This window comes from Poecilia mexicana, unplaced genomic scaffold (assembly GCF_051168715.1).
Source record: "Poecilia mexicana isolate PSO_F unplaced genomic scaffold, ASM5116871v1 scaffold_17, whole genome shotgun sequence".
Taxonomy (NCBI): Eukaryota; Metazoa; Chordata; class Actinopteri; order Cyprinodontiformes; family Poeciliidae; genus Poecilia; species Poecilia mexicana.
In genome coordinates, this window is record NW_028263386.1 from 18,837,441 (window position 1) to 18,856,247 (window position 18,807).

An 18,807-nucleotide genomic window follows, 5' to 3' on the forward strand; every position below is an offset into this window, starting at 1 on the left:
CACCTGTACATGTGGCATATGGGAGCAAATAGATTTCCATTTATCGCCTGAAATGCTAGGAACATCAGTCTGTGTAGATTAATTATAGTCTAAGCAGGATGTTCTGTGTGATTGCCGCCTTTATCATCAGTTTAAAACTCACCAGAGGAATGCCTGAATTGGATGTGTGGATTTAAAATTAAACAGGGAATTTGGGGGCTCAAAGAGACAATATTGTTTGTGGAGAACCACTAAAAAGCCCCACAAAATGACACCCGGAGTTTGCAAGTCTCAGAGGACACAGCCTCCGTTCGCGAAAACAGGAAGCTTTTGTTGGCGCAAAAGAGGATTTTGAACCATTGTTACTGTCCTTCATTAGTCCTTAGAAATGACAAAATGAGAAGAGATAAAGTTGCAAATTGGAATAAAAAAAAATCATCTTGTCGTATTTTTAGTGTGCTCTTTATTGGTAAGTTCTGGAACTTCTCACATTGCGTCAGTCATATTTACAATAGGAGTCTTTCAAAAATCCAGTCTTTCAAGTACACAAAGGCATGTATCATTTGCACAGTGACATGCAAAACTTTTGCACGCAATAATAGAGTAGATTTATTACAAAAATACAACTTCAAGTTAGACATGTGAACCGAGAAGAGCTACATCAGAGAGGGGCAACACCTTTTTGGAACGTCAGCGCGTCAAGAAAAATACACAAACACCGCTCTGCCATTCACAATGCTCACATACCAGCAAGCACTTAAAGTATGTCTGCGTGTCTCTGTTTAAGCTTAACTAGTCGTGACAAGAGGGACTCTGTCGACACACACAACACCGTGTGCAAGATGCAGCTCCCTGGTCATTGGTATGCTGCTTCTTGCCCAGTATCTGGAAGGGTGGGATGAAAAGGTCGGCGGAGGAGAGGCGAGCCGCTCACTTTCACTGGAGCCTTGACAAGGTCTCCCTAGAGGTTTGCGAGCAGCTCACTGAGCAGCACCTCCCTCTCACCCAGAAGCACATCTCTCTTCAGACTGGTTCCTTTGTTCACAACCTTTATCTTCATGGCCAGATTCTTCACTTGCGCCTGGGGCAGTGCGTCGAAAAAAAAGTCTTCATTGAACTCCGGGTTCCTGCTGTTCTTGATGATGGTGCTCCGTTGTTTCTGCTGCTTGCCGGGGTTCAGGTAGAGCGCCACGCAGCAGTTAATGCTTTTCAGGTCTGTCTGCCTGTTGTAGAGGGCCTCCGCGGCGAGCACGCGCACCCTTAGCCGGGCGGCTTCGGGGTCGTAGTGGGTGCTCAGCCTCAGGGTGCCCCCCTTGTGGAGGTTGACGGTGTGCTCACGCTGCAGGAGATCCGAGGCTGTTGCCCTGGAGCTGCCGGCTTTGGCTCCTCGGAAGGCAGGAGAGGGGGGGCAGCGCGTGCGGCGCCGTTGCATGTTGGGGCTGTTGTCAGCGGAACTGCATTCGTCAGTGGAGAGAGAACTGTGGCGTGCCAGGGAGCGTCTTGCACGAGATACCTTTGGGGGGGGGGGGGTAAAAGAAAAAGCAGCAGGTAAATATACGAAGGATTTACTTCTAGCTCAGATAATCTTATCATCTGACTAAAACAAGCAGAAGTGATCACCTTGGCCTGCGTTTCCTGGGTAATAGATCGAAGTAGGGAAGCAGACCTGGAGAGGAGGGGGGAGTTGAAGGGGGAAGACTCAGCGGATGAGCAGGTGTCGCTCTCTCCTCCACTGAAGTAGCGATAAGGATTGGGGTCAGCTGGGGCCAGCAGAGTCCCCCCTTGGGAGCGCCTCTGGGAGCTTGGGGAGTTGAGGGGGCTGTTGGGATCACTGTGGAACAGGCTTTCCTTGCGTCTAGTGTGAGGAGATTCTACCAAGGTGGAGAAGCCATAGGAGGTCTGAGCTTTAGGGACGTACGGCAAGGACATCGCAGTCTGCGACTGGGGGTCAGCGTTGGTATTGACGTCCACGGTGTGCTTGTCCATTGTTCCGGCGCCCGGCTCGTCCGCGCTCTCTATCTGGATGATGTGACGGTTGGCGGACTTTTGCAGGTTGCGGGAGAACAGGCGAGGGCTGCAGATGCCCTTGCTGCTCCGGGCTCGGGGGCTCTGGCTGCAGATAGCGTTGTCGGAGGAGGAGGGTCTCAGATTGGCGCGGGGCTTGGGCTCTGGGCTGGTGGACTCCTCAGGGGGGCAGCAGATGAGTTTGGGGGGGATAAAGAAATCAGGGATCCTTTCGGGGGTGAGCACATTGGCATAAACAGCAACGGGAATGGCCTCCGTCGTCTGCGGGGGCTGGGAATGAGTCCCACTGCTCTCCACAGAGCTGCGCAGCTTCTCCAGCAACCACATGCCCACTCAGACGCTTCAGCTCACCGCTTAGCGATGGAGACAGAGAAGACAACAAATGAAACCGAAACAGACAAAAATATCAGAGTAATTTTAATTTGTTCCAATAAAGAAATAATAAAAGAAATAATAAAAAATTATGTTTATATATATATTTATATATATATATATATATATATATATATATATATATATATATAAAGTAAAACGTTATTGTTACTATTATGAAAAATTAACTGTTAAGTTAACTAATTATAAATATGAATTAGTAATATTAAAAACATGTTTTTACAAAACAAAGAAATCTTTGGCTTGTTTATAAAATATATATAAAATAATACATAATCTTTTCATTAATATTAATATGTAGATACTTGCACTACTTGACAGAAAAAAATACTAATATTGCATGTGTTTCTTTACTACATCTTTGTTTTAAAAACTGAAATACAAAGCTCTTAATCTGAAAACGATGAACGAAATAAACACTAAAGCGAGAAAAAGACTTCTTTTCAGTACTTCAGTTAGACGTGAGAAAACCAAGCAACAATAATACACGAGCTCAAATGCATTCACTGCAGAGCGAGTGACAGTTTTTATTCGCTTGAAACGAAGATTTTGTTTCAAGTAAACTGCTTTAGGCATCGCGAATGTGTCTTACGAAATTAGATGCTGGAAATAAAAAGAGCATTTGCCCGTCTAAATAACTTTTCCTGTCGCCCAAATCCACATAAAGTGTCTTAGCTGCACTTTAGGAAACAAACCCACCTGTTGCTGGTAAACTCTTTGCTGATCAAAACAATGAAGCGCTCGTCGCAGCCTCTCCAAGCTCTCCGTGCGTAAAAAAAAGGGGGTTTTCCAGCCTGTTGAAGCGCGCTCCTCAACGCTCGCCAGCGGGAAAGAGGGGATGCCAGATCAGGCACCCTCTTTATATGACGAGGTCTGTGACTTCTGAGCCAATGAGAAGATTGTGAAGCCTTCCCATTACATTAACCACAAAACTGTTCTCAGCGCAGGAATGCGCGCAAAGGGAGCGGGGCTTCAGCTGCTGCAAAATGACATATTTATGTCATTTTGTGTGTGTGTGTGTGTGTGTGTGTATATATATATATATATATATAAATCAACAAACTCAATCCCCCATGATTGAGTTTGTTGATTTTCTTTGTTTTATTTTATTTTATTTTTTAAGAGTGCAATTTTATACTAGAGAGATCCAATCAACATACCATAATATTGGCATATTATCTGCGCAGCAGTTTTCATATCTTGCCACTAGTTCTCAGTTGGCTTTGAGTTTGGACCTTAGCCAGCCCACAGCGTCAATAAGATTTGATCAAAGCCCATTCGGTTGCATCTTTGGCTGTATGTTTAAGGTTGTCGTCCGCAGTCAGAAAGAACTGAGATCGTCTGCCAATTTTCTTTTTCTCAGTTCCCAATGAGATTAACTCACAGTTGGAGTTTTACAGGGTGCTTTGATTCTAAACCAGGGGTCCCCAAACTCTTTCCTGCGAGGGCCACATAGCTGTTCCTTTCTCTGGTCGGGGGCCGGTCTTAGTTTTTGGAGAAAGAAACCTTAGAAAATTCTTGTCGAGGGGGGGGGGGGGGGTCTAATAGGTGGTCGTGGTCTAATAACATTCACGCTTTTAGATAGATTTTTACCCAGAATGCAAATGGAAAAACCGTGAGTGAAACGGTGACTGGGACTGACTAGTATATATTCCATTGAGGGAAAGTTAGTTTCACATCTGCTCAAGAGCCCCTCTGGTGGTTGAAGAAAAATCCACATATAAACCAGAAAATACAATATATGAATAAAAAACACTGAACGCTCTCTGGTATGAGGAGGCGGGCCGATCCGGCATTGTTCAGAGGGCCGGACCAAATGACGTGGCGGGCCGGATCCGGCCCACGGGCCGTAGCTTGGGGACCCCTGTTCTAAACCATTACATTGTCGCTTTTGATTGCATGTTTAAGATTGGTGTTGTGCTGGAAGGTGAAATTTCAGCTCAGTCTCAAGTCTTCTGCAGCCTCCAACAGTTCATTTGTAAGGATGTTCCCAAAGTGCATCCATCTCCACATCAACACGATCCATAGTCCTCTTAGAAAATAACCTACGCTCCACACCAATAGATGTGGGTTTCCACTTTGCAAAACTTTTGGAAAAGCTTTCACCATTCTCCTTCCGATTCACAGTTATGTGCTAGTTTGAAATGGTCCATCACATAAGACCCCCAATTCACAAGTTGGAATACTTTTGCTAAGTACTTTAAATGTTAAATACGTCTACCCAAATTTGCAAACTGCTTTGATCAGGTTGCTTTGCAACAAAAAACAAAATGTAACAATATCTCTGTTAAAAGTTCCTACAGTTGTTTTTCAGATATTCCTGGCTGTTTTCATGAAATCCCACAGTTCATCCACAAATCTTCCAGCCGCTGACACGCTGCTGACTTTGATATCCTGCCAGAGTGTGTCCCACGTGAGTCCTTGGATCTCCAGACCCCGCTGATCTTTGTGCAGAAAAAACTGACAAACACCTGTATCAAAAGTTGCCTTCTGTAGTTTGGATGCAAACTCTGGAACGGTCTCCCCACTGATTTCGAAGGCGGTGCCTTAAAAGTTATTTTTAAGCCAGGGAACATATTTTTCTGTATTAATGTTAGAGCCACAACAGATTGTTGCTGAAATCATTGGGTTACTCAACAGACTTCCTGTAAAAGTTCAGAGAGGCGGCAGCCAGATGGGGGGTAATTTACAGTCTCACATGGTTTAATAAAAACACCTTTTGTAAATAGGACTTCTTTTTTCTTGTGACACGATTTCAAATAGCTTCCATATTTTTTTTCCCCTATCCATCCAGAAAGATGCATTGACAAAATAGTTCACAGTGCAAGGGCACAAACAAAGAAAACGTAGCTTTAGGTGGTGAATTTTCATTGTCTTCGATCTTCAGCCGGTTTCTGCTCGGAGCAGGCCAAAAATGCGTTCAGCCCACAACAGACTGTTTTGCCAGGTGTTAAACACGGAGGTGGATCTGTCATGGTAGGAGCAGCCATCTCGTAGGAGTAACTTGGACCAGTCAGCGTTCCACAAAACATTTTAAACATGGCCAAAAAATGCGAAGGCAACCTACAGAACTAGGATTTAATGATTTAGGTCTAAAATCCTCCTGTCCCAAAGGCTGCTGGTACGGTTCCTCCTTGCTGAATTGATCACAGGGGGAGAGTGTGGAACGTCGTCATTGCTGGTTTTGCAACGTGTTCCCGTATGTGTTTTAAATATGGAGAAGTTATGCTTTGCACAGAGGTTCATTCAACTTAAGCTTTTTTTTAATTTGTCGATTTTTAAACTATAAACTTTAACGGATGGAATTGGATTCTATCGGATAAACCAACATACAATAGTGCATAACTGTGAAGTGCATGGAAAAATATGAACCGTTTTCTTGCAAATATCTAAAAGTGTGCTCATTTCTTTGTAGAGCCACCTTTTACAACGGTTTAAGCTTCATGCATTTTGGTATAGGTCTCAGATGGTAACTTGAGTTACAGGATTGGACTCCAGTGCCACTTAATCTAGAGAAACAGAAACTTCAAACTTGACTCTGGCTTGTGCTTTAAAGAGTCAAAACTTGACTCAAACTCATCTTCTGAGATTCTGTTATCAACACCACATTTCTCTCAAGCAATAAAAGCGAAAGCACGTCTCTTGGCGCCGACCACAAAAGACAGGAAAGGCACTGCATGCATGCATTTTCCTTTGAAAGGATTGTGTTAGCTTATGAGTCTCGGACGTTCATGCATCAACTGATCATAAAAATCTGTTCATGGAATAACATTAATAACAAATCACATGGGTATATATCAAGTTAAATATGTTAAATTATTCTGCCTAATTTCAGAAAATAGAATTAATTTACCTCTGGCATCTTCTTTGCTTGCTGTGAAGTTAGCTGCAACGCTACGCACCTTCTATAAAACCACGAAGACCAGAAAGAGTGAGAAGGCATACTTTCTGGAAATCCTTTTGCACATGTTGCACCAAAAAGTGAATTTTTGCATTAGATTTGTTGGCAGAAAGTAAAAAAATGTCCACATGGTGCAGTTTAACGAGTTATTGCTGATTTTCCAATTTCAGATCTATGTAAGACATTTCGCAGAGGAAGACGCAAAGGTAAGAGTCAATAATGAAATTCCCAGAAACATTTAATTAAAATGTGATTCATACAAACAACTGTGGAGTTAAATAATGTTTAAAAATGTAGAAATGTGCAAGATCTAAAAAAAAAAAAAAAGAGAAAGATGAAGACGTTATAAAATGGTGTAAAAATGATTAAAAATATTTAAATGCAGTATAGTGTGTGTGTGAGTGTGTGCGGGAAGCTGAGAGATTAAATCATGTTTATCAGTCTTATGGCCTGTGGGAAGAAAGTGTTGCACATTTTGTGTCTTTGCTCTAATGGAGCGATGTTTCTTGCCAGATGGCAGAAGATAAACAATCCAGGAGCTTGAAGCAGTCCATGAGCAAAGTCAAGTTATTAATTTTGTGCTTTGTTTGGTACCCTTTAATTAGTTGTAGTTCAAACTCATTGTTGATTTAGTAACTACATGTCGCATGTTTTTAAGCTCTGCTAAGTTCAGCTTCAAAGGTTTCTTCATAAAATGGCATTAAAGTCGAGAGAGATAATCATTTCCAAAGCAGAGCAGGGCTACAAGTGAGTGAGTAATGACAACTGGATGGATTGGACCTAAAGTCAATTGTCTTCTGGGTCTCCATTAAGATCTGTGCAATGTTGTTAAACCACATGACCAGCAGCTTCACTTCCACTTCATAGCCTGTTTTATAGTCACAGCTGTTTAAATATAAAATGTATACATTTTTACGTACCGTATTTTTCGGGCAACAAGCCCGCTTTGAACCATGCGGCTTGTAGCCCGGTGCGGCTTTTCTGTGGATTTTTCTTCAACCACCAGGGGGCTCTTCAGCAGGAAGTGAATCATTGGAAGTCAAAATTGGAAATCAAAGAAGAAAGCGCTGCTTTTCATTTAGAACGAGCACATGCTAGCAGCATGCACGAGGAGAAATTTCTTCAAACTCATACCCCCCTCATCATGGAAACCTCACGTAGAAGTTCATATGATGGCGCTTTTAAGTTGAAGCTGCACGTAAGCTCAGCGTGAACGAATCCATGGAGACGCAGGGCTGCGACCTTAATAGCAGATTTATTAAGGATGCAACCTTCTGCTGCTTCCTTGTGGAAAACAGAGAGCGGCGGAGATACCAGCAGCTTATATCCTGGTGCGGCTTATATATGTACGTTTCCAGTTGTTTTTTTTTAATTTGTAGGTGCGGCTTCCATAACTTATAGTGAGGTGCGCTCTATAGTCCGGAAAATACGGTATTTTAATATATTCTATCAAAAGCACAACACAGAGAAAAAGTAGTGGGCTAAGGACACAGCCTTGGGAGCTCCCATACCAATAGTAACACTTATGAGATCATGGTACCAACCCAGATGCTTGTGGTCTGTCTGACCAAATGTTTTAAATGCAATTACAGAAATGTGAGTCTATTGAGGTACACCTAATTTTTATTGGGAGCAATCGATGATAAAAATTAATTATGTTTTTGTATCATTGTACTTTTGTAATTTATTTAGGAAGTGCTCAAAATGTCATGTCTGAGAGTCGATGCTTTCACGATGTAATTGTTTATATTCTCAGTTTAAGGAGATTTTCAAACAATAACATTTTACTTGATGACACATTGCAATTTCTACTTGTGCAAATAAAAGTAACAGAATAAAAGTAAAAAAAAAACACGATGTGATCGCAAGGTGATGAAATCATAATAAATGCGACACTGTCATAAAGTGTGTTGGATGGTGGTGAGGAGAGACGCCGAGACCCAGGTTATGGTGAAGATGATGTTTAATGATGAAAATAAAGCTCAGTCCAAAACAGGCAGCACGGCAGAGAGACAGGCACACAGCCAAATACCGGTAGCAACTGAATGACAGGACTTCGTGCGAGCGAACACAAACCAGGACTTAGCAGTACAACTGGCGCGAGTAGGCAAACGACAATAGACAAGGACCCGACGAGGAACACAGACAACAGGAGGGTTTAAATACACACGGGGTAGTCAAGGGAATGAGACACACCTGGGGAGCAATCAACGGGGAGGACAGGACAGAGACTCACAGGGAAACAGGACTGAACACAGAAAACTCAAATATAAACACACAAAAATACGGATCTTGACAGACACTAAATAATTTTGGGAATTTAACATAAATATGTAAATGTACTTTACACTATTGCCAAATTACTATCAATCACAGAAGAAATATAACCAACATATAGTGTGGCAAAAGGATAAAAATGTGCCAAAAGAAAATTAAAAAGGCATTTTGAAAATAAATACTTGGTAAAATATAATTATCTAAACATACATACATTCCTAGACCTGGGAAATAAATATCCTAAGATTTTCATAAGGAGTATCTGTGCAAAACAGGCCAATTTAAGCTGCCTTTCTAAAAGTAGAATGCAGTCAATTAGTTATATTAGTTACAAACCATTAGCTTTGTATATTACAATGATTCGTCCACTTACAACCCATTAGACTTTCCTCGTTTATTTATAATTCTTTCCCCTCTCTTTCTTTCTCTGTCTCCACTCATCGATCTTAAGATTTATCATTAAGCTTACTGTGACGATGGAGAAAGAAGAGTCGCCTGGATCAAATTATTAGTTACAAAAAATATATTTCCTCCTTACAAAAGGATTCCAACATATGGTGGAATGTTTTCTTTCCCCATTCTGAAAAAAACAAAACAAAACAAAACAAAAAAAAAAAACATTCTCCACAGCTTATGCTGTAAACGTATGAATATGTGTTCTTGCTGGACGGTGTGGCTGCCAGCTTTAATTGGACCCCAAGTAATGAGGCTGTGCACACTTATCTGATTCTTCCGGACCTCTCCACCACAGCCCTGTGGATGGAACGCACCGTTTTCTTGCTCCAATTAGGTGCCTGCCGTAGGCAATCCTCGGCACCAGTAACTAGCCACATCGACACGCCGCGTCTCACATGTCACTTTGACTCCCAGTCGCCTGATCCATAATATCACCAGTCATAAAGGTGTTAAACAACGTAATGGAGGTTTCTCTTCTGTATAAGCAGAAGTTGCCTCCGGGGCTCTTACGAGTTGTTTCTAGCCCTGTGACCAACTTAAATTGTCATCCTTTTATAAGCAAAAAGCTGATTTATAAAGTAAAGTTGTTCATAGTTCTAATTTGTAGACTTGTTGACGTGCAAAACTGGGTTTGATGCGTCGTCTTTTAACGCACTTTTGATGTATTTATGTTACTCTGCAAATCTGTCAGTTATCAAAAATGATCACTTGTGTTGGAACGTCTTAGCAGTACAATATTTAGGGGAGACTGATCTAAAATAAAGTGAGGGTTACAGAAACAGAACAGCTAATAATTACAGCAGGGCAGAAATAAATCAAAATGCAAATAAAAAAACTCAAACTATCCAGAACACTTCACTCACTGGGCATTCTTCTGTGTTTTCTACATTATATTACAGTTGCTGTTGACTATAAGGTTTTAGCTTCAGAAAATGTCTTAATGAAATTCTGAACTATGAAGAAAAGGTCAAATGAAAACATTTTTATTCATAAAATCTGGGATTATATCTAGCATCTTATTAAGGCAGAAGTAGTAATTTATAATACAATTTGGACAACCATTATAGTTTTATGCAAAACAGGATGCTTTACTACTGGAAATACAAAAACAAACAACGATGTAATTGCAAAATATCAGTACTAAGCATTAATCATTTCGACGGTTTCTTTCGAGGGTTGGTTAATAAAGTTAACAAATTTGACAGTCGGTCTTCATTAAATTGTCTGGTTAAATTACAGCTTGTAGCTCAAATGCATAATCCTCTCGGTAGTCCGACTTGTGTTTTTATGAGCTCCTAGCATGACAGGTGTCGTATATAAGAGTAGGTCTGTTATCGTGAAAGCTTGCAGGACATTGTGACATGGATAGATATTAAGTTTAATCAATCAAGCTTATTTGCATAGCACATTTCAGCAACAAGGCAGCTCAAAGTGTTGAGTGCCGTCACGACAACGGTGTAAAAGCAATTTAATGAGTTGGTTCAAGATAAACAAACAAACCAAACCATTCTGAAGATTGCAAACATCCACACATGATGGATTGTGAGCCTGACTTCTGGACCAACATGCTGACATGTTATCAAATTGTCTATGAGCTTTGTTCCTCATAATATCTCTTTACCACATTGCTGAGTCAAAAGCCAGCTTTAAAGTTGATTTAAGATTTATGAAACTGATAATAAGACCCGGTTAGAGAAAACATTTGTAAAAAATAACTAAATAAATAACTGATCTGATGTAGCGCAACATAAAATATGAAACTTGTTTACAAAACTTTGAAACATGATGCCAATTACTGTTGCACAACGGCTCTGTGGTGACTGAGTGTCCATGTACTATAAACAATGACTCTGCCTTCAATAAACGTTAGAACAGTACTCTGCATGGTAAAGATCTGATAACTGAGAATTTGTTGACATGCTTAAGAAATATTGTATGAAACAACAAAAACAAAAAGAGAAAGAACATTGACATTTCTTCAAATATATATGAAGTAGGCAAGTAATTAATAATTACCATGGTCAGTCTACTGACAAGTCATTTTCACTAGTTAAATATCTTGGGCAGCTTATTAGCTGCGTGAATTTTCATAACTTGTCACCTGTTGCATATCAAAAGGCAATAATTATCCACAAAGAATGGGCTCTGGATTTTATTCTTCCAAGAGTCTGCTGTTGTTGTTTTTTTGGAATCAAAATGTATTTCCCGTTTATCTTTTGAGATCATTCACTAACAAAATAAAACAAAAAAAAAAAAAAAACCAACTAGATAGGAAAGAAATTCTACATTGTATTTTATGCTACTGTAGAGCAAAGTGTGTTTAAAAGCAGGACACACAGGGCACAGCAGCTGAAATCAAGAGTCCACCTACGCTTTTCAGCAGCATCGCCTTCATTATGTTGTATTCACCGCTGGATGTTATTTGGCTGTCTTTATTATTGGCCTGATAAGCAACAATTGGACCCACATCACAAAGAAAATTTCTGCGATTATTATTTTTTTTATTTTTATTTTTTTTGTGGGTGTGTGCGTGGGTGTATGTGAGTGTGTGCCAGAGAGAAAGGACCTATTGATTTCAGCTTTCATTACTTACATAGTCAGTGGAGGAAGTTGAAATCTCCTCCAGGAAACAGTACTGAAAACTTTAAATAAATGTCAGAGTAAATGTCAAAAGACCGTCAGCCTCCACACTTCTGTTCTTCTGTAAGGATCTTTTGTGGATTTTTTCATTCCTCTTCTTCAGCAATAGTCACGTAACCCCGAATCAGTCAGCTTGAGTTGACTTAGACGGTGTAACATGACTCGACTAAAAACGTGAAAAAGGAAAAAAAAAAAGGAAAAAAATGAAACACATTGTGCAATCCTGTAGCATGAGGTAAACTTGTTTACTCCTCTCGTAGGATGGGGGTTACAAAGGATTAAATCTGTAGTAATGACGCTCACTGTGATTACTTACACAGTGTTTCATCAGATCAGACTGGTTCATTTAGAAAGATAAAGTTGTCCAAGACGACGGAACCAAAATCTTTATTTCTGTCAAGAAAAACCTGCTTGTAGTTCACATCCTTTAAGTGCAAATACGTGAAATTTATACCAACCAGAAGGAAAGAAACAAAGCAATTCTGTTCTTTAACACATTTTCCAATTTAACTGATTGTCTCATCCCCTGCTTGATAATTGGATGGATTAAGGTTGCCTGATTAGATTGGAAAATAAAATAAATTTTTTTTTTTTTTTCTTTAAAGAAATTCTGATTACTAGTGAAATAATTGGGACCATTTCACGAATATATCAGCAGTGCTCTAACAGAACTAATGAGAATCGTGTTTCAATGCACCGATTGCAAAATGTTATTACATATGAAATATATCTTTTATTATTATTATTATTATTATTATTATTATTTAAAGAAAGCATAAAATACAATGATCCATAATAAAAGACAGAAGCTTTCAGTGTGAGTCACGGCCATCCTGAGATGAGAGGATGGTAGTGAGTTGAGTCATGCAGATAAGTTTGGATCCAATAGTCTTATTGTTGCAATTTCTAGCACATTTTTTTGAACATCATCCCACCTCAGCGTGCCATAACATCATTTAAAAGAACCTTTTAAAATTCCGATTGCTGAATATTTACACATTCCATCAATGACATAACAAAGAAAAAAAAAACGGTAATGTGAAATCACAACATGCTGTTCATGTAGAAATTCTCACTTTATACTCACAACTATCACTACTCTTGAAGTAAACTGAGAACAAACACTGTTGGAAAACAATGTAGGCTTTTTTTTGCAATTCTGTGCTGTTTTCTACATGCAGGCTGACCTTTAGATTGAATCAAATCTGTCACATCAAGAGCAAAGAAAGGTTTGCAAAAAGGGATGCCTCTGTCCCTCGTGCACAACCACCTGAAGCGTGTGAATTAAAAAAGTGCATTCAGACGACGCAGCATCTTCTTACTGTCTGAAGTCTGCCTCAGTGTCCTCTTAAAATGCATCGCACAAGGCAGTTATGTGTGTGGCACCTCACACGATGTCCCGCAATATTTTGCAGTTCAAATGAGCGCCACGTCTGGATCTGCTGTGCACCTCCTCTTGTGCCTGTTTTCTGCTTCACTCGGTGGAGTGGAAAAACAGGATTGGTAAATACAGTATGAGGAAAGAATAAAGTAAGTACATTTGGTTCCCGTTTATTAAAGAGTCTCATATTAGATTAACATTATTATTATTTTTTTGATTGTCATGACTCCAGTACTGATAAACAAAAAGAATCCTGCATAAACGCCAAAACAAGCCTCTTGTGTCCGACTCTTCTTCATTCCAGTTCTTTTACTGACAGGCTCCAAAGTGACAGTCCCTCTGCAGACCACTGGACTCACGAGATTGAGTATTCACGTGAGAGTATGAGCCGGAAATCCCACCATAATAAATATGAGCCAGTCAAGCCAGGCTCGCAGTTTCACTTTTTCATTTTTTTCCTCAACTTCCGGGTTTCTACAACGGTTATTTACCCTGCTTTTTTGTTTTTTTTACTTTTTTTTTTATACATGTTTTGCTTTGCCACCGTGTTTCACTTCCTGTCTCATGTTGATCCCATCGAATTTCTGCGTAGCTCCGATCATGTGTGTAAGGCTCCATTGATTTTAACGTGTTCTATTTTCTGCATACACAATCAGACTCGATTTTCCGTCAGATTGGATGCCAAAACAGATCCAGTGTGTCTTTGTCTCATCCCTTCCATAATGTCACTAGATGGTTATCAGTACTGGTCTCAAACCTGGATAAAGAGGGATGGGCGGAACTGCGACATTAGAAACTACTATAGTCAAAGCAGGGGCAAAACCTTAGTTTGCCACAAGGGGCAGCGCCCTGGAGCCAAATGCAAATGAAGGAACGGGTGAGTTCACACTCTACTCTAGCAATAAATGGGTCTTGCTCTGTCTTTTTTACAGGTTTGCAGGGTAAACAAGAGTTCAAACAGTAGGTAGAAGTTGAGTGTTGCTGCATATAGAGTTGTTTGCAGGTTGGTAGGCAAACGCATATGAAGCTCAGTTGGGTAGTCAGAATCTGAGGTGCAGGATAACAAGGCAAGACAAGGCTTCAAAGACACGAGGAGCAAAATCTCTCTTCAAGTACGGATTTGATTCGATTGCGATTTGATAGGTGAAAACAACAACCTGTCGGAAATTTGATAAAAAAGATGAAAAATATTACAAAAACAAAAAAAACTAGTGACTGTTATAAATCTTATAAAGATCATGTGTCAGGTAGATTGGTGTAGATCTAGAAGCCACAGCAGCAGAAGCAAAGATGTGAGGAGCAAAGGACACACACATACACAGGGAACGATATGAGAAGCAGAAGGAGGAAAAAAGGGGAAGACAACCCAGCAGCCAGTCCTAATCATTACCCGCTGGTTTTCTGTGTGTGCTTTGCATCCGATAATCATTTATCATTCATGAATCCAAGGCGCCAGATTTCTGATAAAACACTCAAACTGCAATCCTTAACTTGACAAGGATATGCATATTTACAGAAGCATGAAAACAACACGGCTGTTGTAAAAAAAAAAAAAATCAGCAGATTTTCAGACTGTATGAAATTATGTAGACTTCAGAAGAAATCATTTTCCTTTACCTAATCTCCAAATGTGTGATTATAGCGCGTATACTTAGGATTTTCTCAGATAAAGGTGGATAGATATATGAAGTCACACGAAGCTGAATCAATTTGAAGGGCATAAAGACGCGCATGGTAATAACGGCATGCTGCAAATCTTTCAAAGGAGGGAAAAGATCTGAAATAATTATAGCTATTTTTTCTTTTAGGTTACATAGATATTTGCTTTCACCAGAAACATGACAAATAAAGATGCTGTTAAGGGAAACATAAAAAGAGCAGGTTTATTTTGAGAGAGATGGAGCAGAGAGGTAACTCTCACTTTTCTTCACTTTGGTGAAAGATTTGTTAAAACTGTAAACTGATTTCACTCGGTAAGCCACTAATCTGTGCTTCGTCACGCAGCCCCAGGGGCTTAGCCAGCATGCTGAACAAACGGCAAGCAACGAAAGCGAAAGACAGACAGAGTGGGTTCCGGGGTGCTTAGTGTCAGTGTTTGGTGGCGGTGATAGGATTAACTCATGTACAGTACAACAGACCACGAGCCATGTGTGTAGATGGAACAAATAAACACAGCAAACAGGAAAAAAAAAAGAAAAAAAGAGGAGACAGATGGAGAGGGGGTGAAGGCGGTACAAGAAGAAGCATGTAAAAAGTGAAGAGTGGACCAAGACCATCTGTAAAACAGTTGGGAGAAATAGTCTAGAGAAGACAGAACATGAGCAACAACAAACACCAAAGTGGATAAGTCACTCAGCTTTATTTGGTCTGGTTTAAAGACCAACTAATCAGTTCTAAATCACAAAAATGATCTAATGCCTTAGTAAAAAAAGAAGTACAGTGAAAAGTGTATGCCCCATTATGAGTTTCTGTTTTTTTTTTTTTTTTTTTTTTTTTTTAGTGGAATCACAAAATGACTTCAAAAGAACCTGTCTGGCAACATGAAAGATTGCAAAAAAAAAACAAAAAAAAACAACAACAACACACTAGTCCTTTTTTAAACAAAATAAAATCACAAGCAGGTGACACATAAAGTCACTGATAATATTTAGTCTGGGTTATAATTGAGAAAACATTGCACAGAGCATTTTTTTTTCGATAAGTGTTTATGAAAATTACTTAAAGAACGCACTGATAACTGATCCAGGAGGTTTCAAAAGATCTGGAGGTTTCACTTGTCTGGGTTAAAGTCAGCACTTAATTATGATCTATGGGAGCATTTAAAGGTCAAAAACACTTATGATTAGCAAACAAAGGCCCATCTCATGTTTGGCAAAGACACCAAAACAGCCCAAAACAAGAACGTCATGTTGACAGTTGTTGGTGGTGTGATTGTTTGGGGCCGCTGCTCCTTCACAACTTGTACAACTTGCTCTAATTGATGGGACTAAGAATTCTGCTTTCCATGAAAAAAAAAAAATGATGGAGAATATTGGAACAATCAGTTTGTAAATTTAAGAATATTCTTTAACACAGGAAGTGATGTTATCCGTTTGCCTCTTTTAAGCTTCTTGTTGTGTGTGTGCGTGCATGTGTGTGCGCGTGTGTGTGTGCTGCTTGAATATAGCGCTGATCAACATGCAGAGCAAGGTGCACCGCCAACCTGACCTCCGTGACATCATCTGGTCATAAGCTTGGTAAGCAACTAGAAAAAAAAAGATATTTTTGTCTATATATAGTGATTCTTGAGAATAGGGACAAAACAGGTCCTATGGATAAAGCATGAAATTTGAATAAAATATACACAAAATATATTTTTTTCAAATATCTAACTAAACTAACCTGGGTCATGTGAGCACAACAATGTATATTTTTCTTTGTTTTGCTGAATATTTTTTTATTTTAAACATTGTAGTCGGTGGATGATGCCTGTAAAAGCCCTTGTCCAGGAGCAGAACTCAACACATTCTTATAGTTTAAAACAATTAAAGAAATACTAAAATTATATATTATGACAATTAAGTATAAGCAGTCATATAAATAATTATAAAAGTATCGATAAATTGAATTAAAAATAATTTTTATATATTTTCCAACTCCGTTGAAATGTGTCCCTAGTTTTTGTCAACACCGTCAGAAATGAAAAGAATGTAAAAAAAAATCAGGCATTATTGGGGGGCACCAGAACTTCTGAGGACCCCATGACGTTGTCTTTTCTCTTCCTTTGCTAGGAGGGCTAGTTAGCTCCGGTTAGCTTAAGTTATTCTTTAGTTTTTTCTTCTGTTTTATTCCTAAGTTGTTTGTCACAACCATGATGTGTCAACACCATAACTGACAATTTACAAAACTTTGATGAAATTTTGCGAAATAAAAGCTTAATTTTGGTTTAATGTAAAGATTTCATGGACCTGACGAGCTACAATATGGCCTCCTTCAGAATAACATCATATAAATTGAGGTAGTTTGGCATTTCGTCAACTCCGTCAGATGTCAACTCCATCAGAGTTTTTCTGACTCTTTCAGTGAAATTGTTGTCAAATCTCACTTAATTGTGCAACTAATTAATTTTAATGTATTTTACATGAATTGCATTACTTCACATGTACCAAGTTTTTCATTTTACTCACTAGTTTGTCACCACCTTCAGTTCTGTGTCAACTCCGTCATGCACTGTCAACTCCATCAGATGGACTTTTTCTTGTTTTTTGTTTTAAATAATATTTATTTTATTTCTTGAGAAGCATTTGTCTGTAAATTGAGTAAAAATATCACTAATAGGGTATTTTAAAAATCATTTTAGATTTATTTCTGTCAGATGGTGATGACAAAGTTTTGGGTCAGGTCGATTAAAAATGTAATTTTTTTAAAAAAATTCGCAACTGGGAGCCTGTACCTTAGCATCTTCATATTTTCTAAACATTATTTGTCATATTTGCATACATAAGGTTGAGAAATAATAAAAAAAAAATATGGGAAAATTAAAACCCATTTTGTCCCTATTCTCAAGAATCACATATGTATGTATGTATGTATGTGTGTGTATGTATATATATATATATATATATATATATATATATATATATATATATATATATATATATATATATATATATATATATACACACGTTTAGGCTGAGTTGCTGAGTACAGTGAAAACTACTCAGCAAAACAAAGCAAAGCACCACTGCTTCAGCCTCACATTAAAACATGTTGAATCTCCTGCCTCTTAACATTGGAGAGGAAGCACTACCTTTAAACAAATATCTCCAGCAGAACCAGGTTGAATATGAGCAGCCATCTGTTCTGACTAGCAAAAATAGATGAGCACAGAGCAAGAGGTCAAGTTGTGCATCCGATAAGTGGAAGAAGACGGAGAACATGTAAGCTAATACACACTCCTTCTGACATGTTGCTTGGTGGTGAGTGGATCCAAAGGCAGACAAGCCGTGGAAAAAATAAATATAAGTGATTTAATGAAAATTTGACAATAACACAAGACTTTACAAACCACCAGAAGGACACAGAGAGCCGGAACGGACAGGGACCACCACATGGGATTAAACAGGGTATAACGGTAGGAACCAATGAGGAGAGGTGTGTAAATACTGGCAGAGTTAATGCTGGAAAAATAGGACGAATGACCAAAACTACGAACAAGAAAAAAGCCAAAGCAACCCAGGATCCTTCCCGACACGTTCAGCTGCATTAATGTTTTACTCCAGTCCCGTCATCGCCGCATTGCACAATGCACAATGATAATGATCACAAATTGTATGCTGCCCAGATGGAAAATCTCTTCAACACAAAGATTTTATAAATACACATAATTGTGAGCGCACTACGTTCTACTTTTCTCCCACTGTGAAGAAAACAAAGTAAAGCGCCACTCCTTCAGCCTTACTTTAAAAAGCATGTTTTCTCTGCCTTAACCAAAACTTATTCAGGCTGTGAAAAATCTAATATTTGTATGTATGTTTCCTCAAGCATTTCAACAACTGCACCTCCAACTTACGATCCATAAATCAGTTCTTATGCTGCCTTAACCCCTTAACCTGCAGCCTGTGTGCTATTTTTCCATTGCATTTTCCAGGGGCGAAGGTTAAGGGATTAACCACTAGCTATCTTGATAATGAAATAAAGAATGCAAGGTGTAGAAACTTTACTGGATACGTTGGTGGTGATTTGCAGCCAAAGCTTTCCGGTTATCACATATCGA

General features: G+C 39.2%; 1 protein-coding gene across 1 annotated transcript; it reads right to left on the bottom strand.

Moving 5' to 3' along the window:
* Positions 1 to 470: 470 nt before the first annotated feature.
* Positions 471 to 2,426, bottom strand: LOC106918626 (C2 calcium-dependent domain-containing protein 4C-like). The gene is made up of 2 exons (XM_014988518.2): positions 1,600 to 2,426; positions 471 to 1,492 (listed from the first exon to the last, which is right to left on the bottom strand). Exons 1-2 carry the CDS (start codon positions 2,329 to 2,331, stop codon positions 941 to 943), a joined length of 1,284 nt encoding a protein of 427 aa, XP_014844004.1. The 5' UTR covers positions 2,332 to 2,426; the 3' UTR covers positions 471 to 940.
* Positions 2,427 to 18,807: the final 16,381 nt, after the last annotated feature.

Coding starts and splice junctions, on each gene's coding strand:
- LOC106918626 (XM_014988518.2), bottom strand. CDS start 2,331: ATGTGGTTGCTGGAGAAGCTGCGCAGCTCTGTGGAGAGCAGTGGGACT. Junction 1,493..1,599: donor CCCAGGAAACGCAGGCCAAG/GTGATCACTTCT, acceptor CCCCCCCCAAAG/GTATCTCGTGCAAGACGCTC.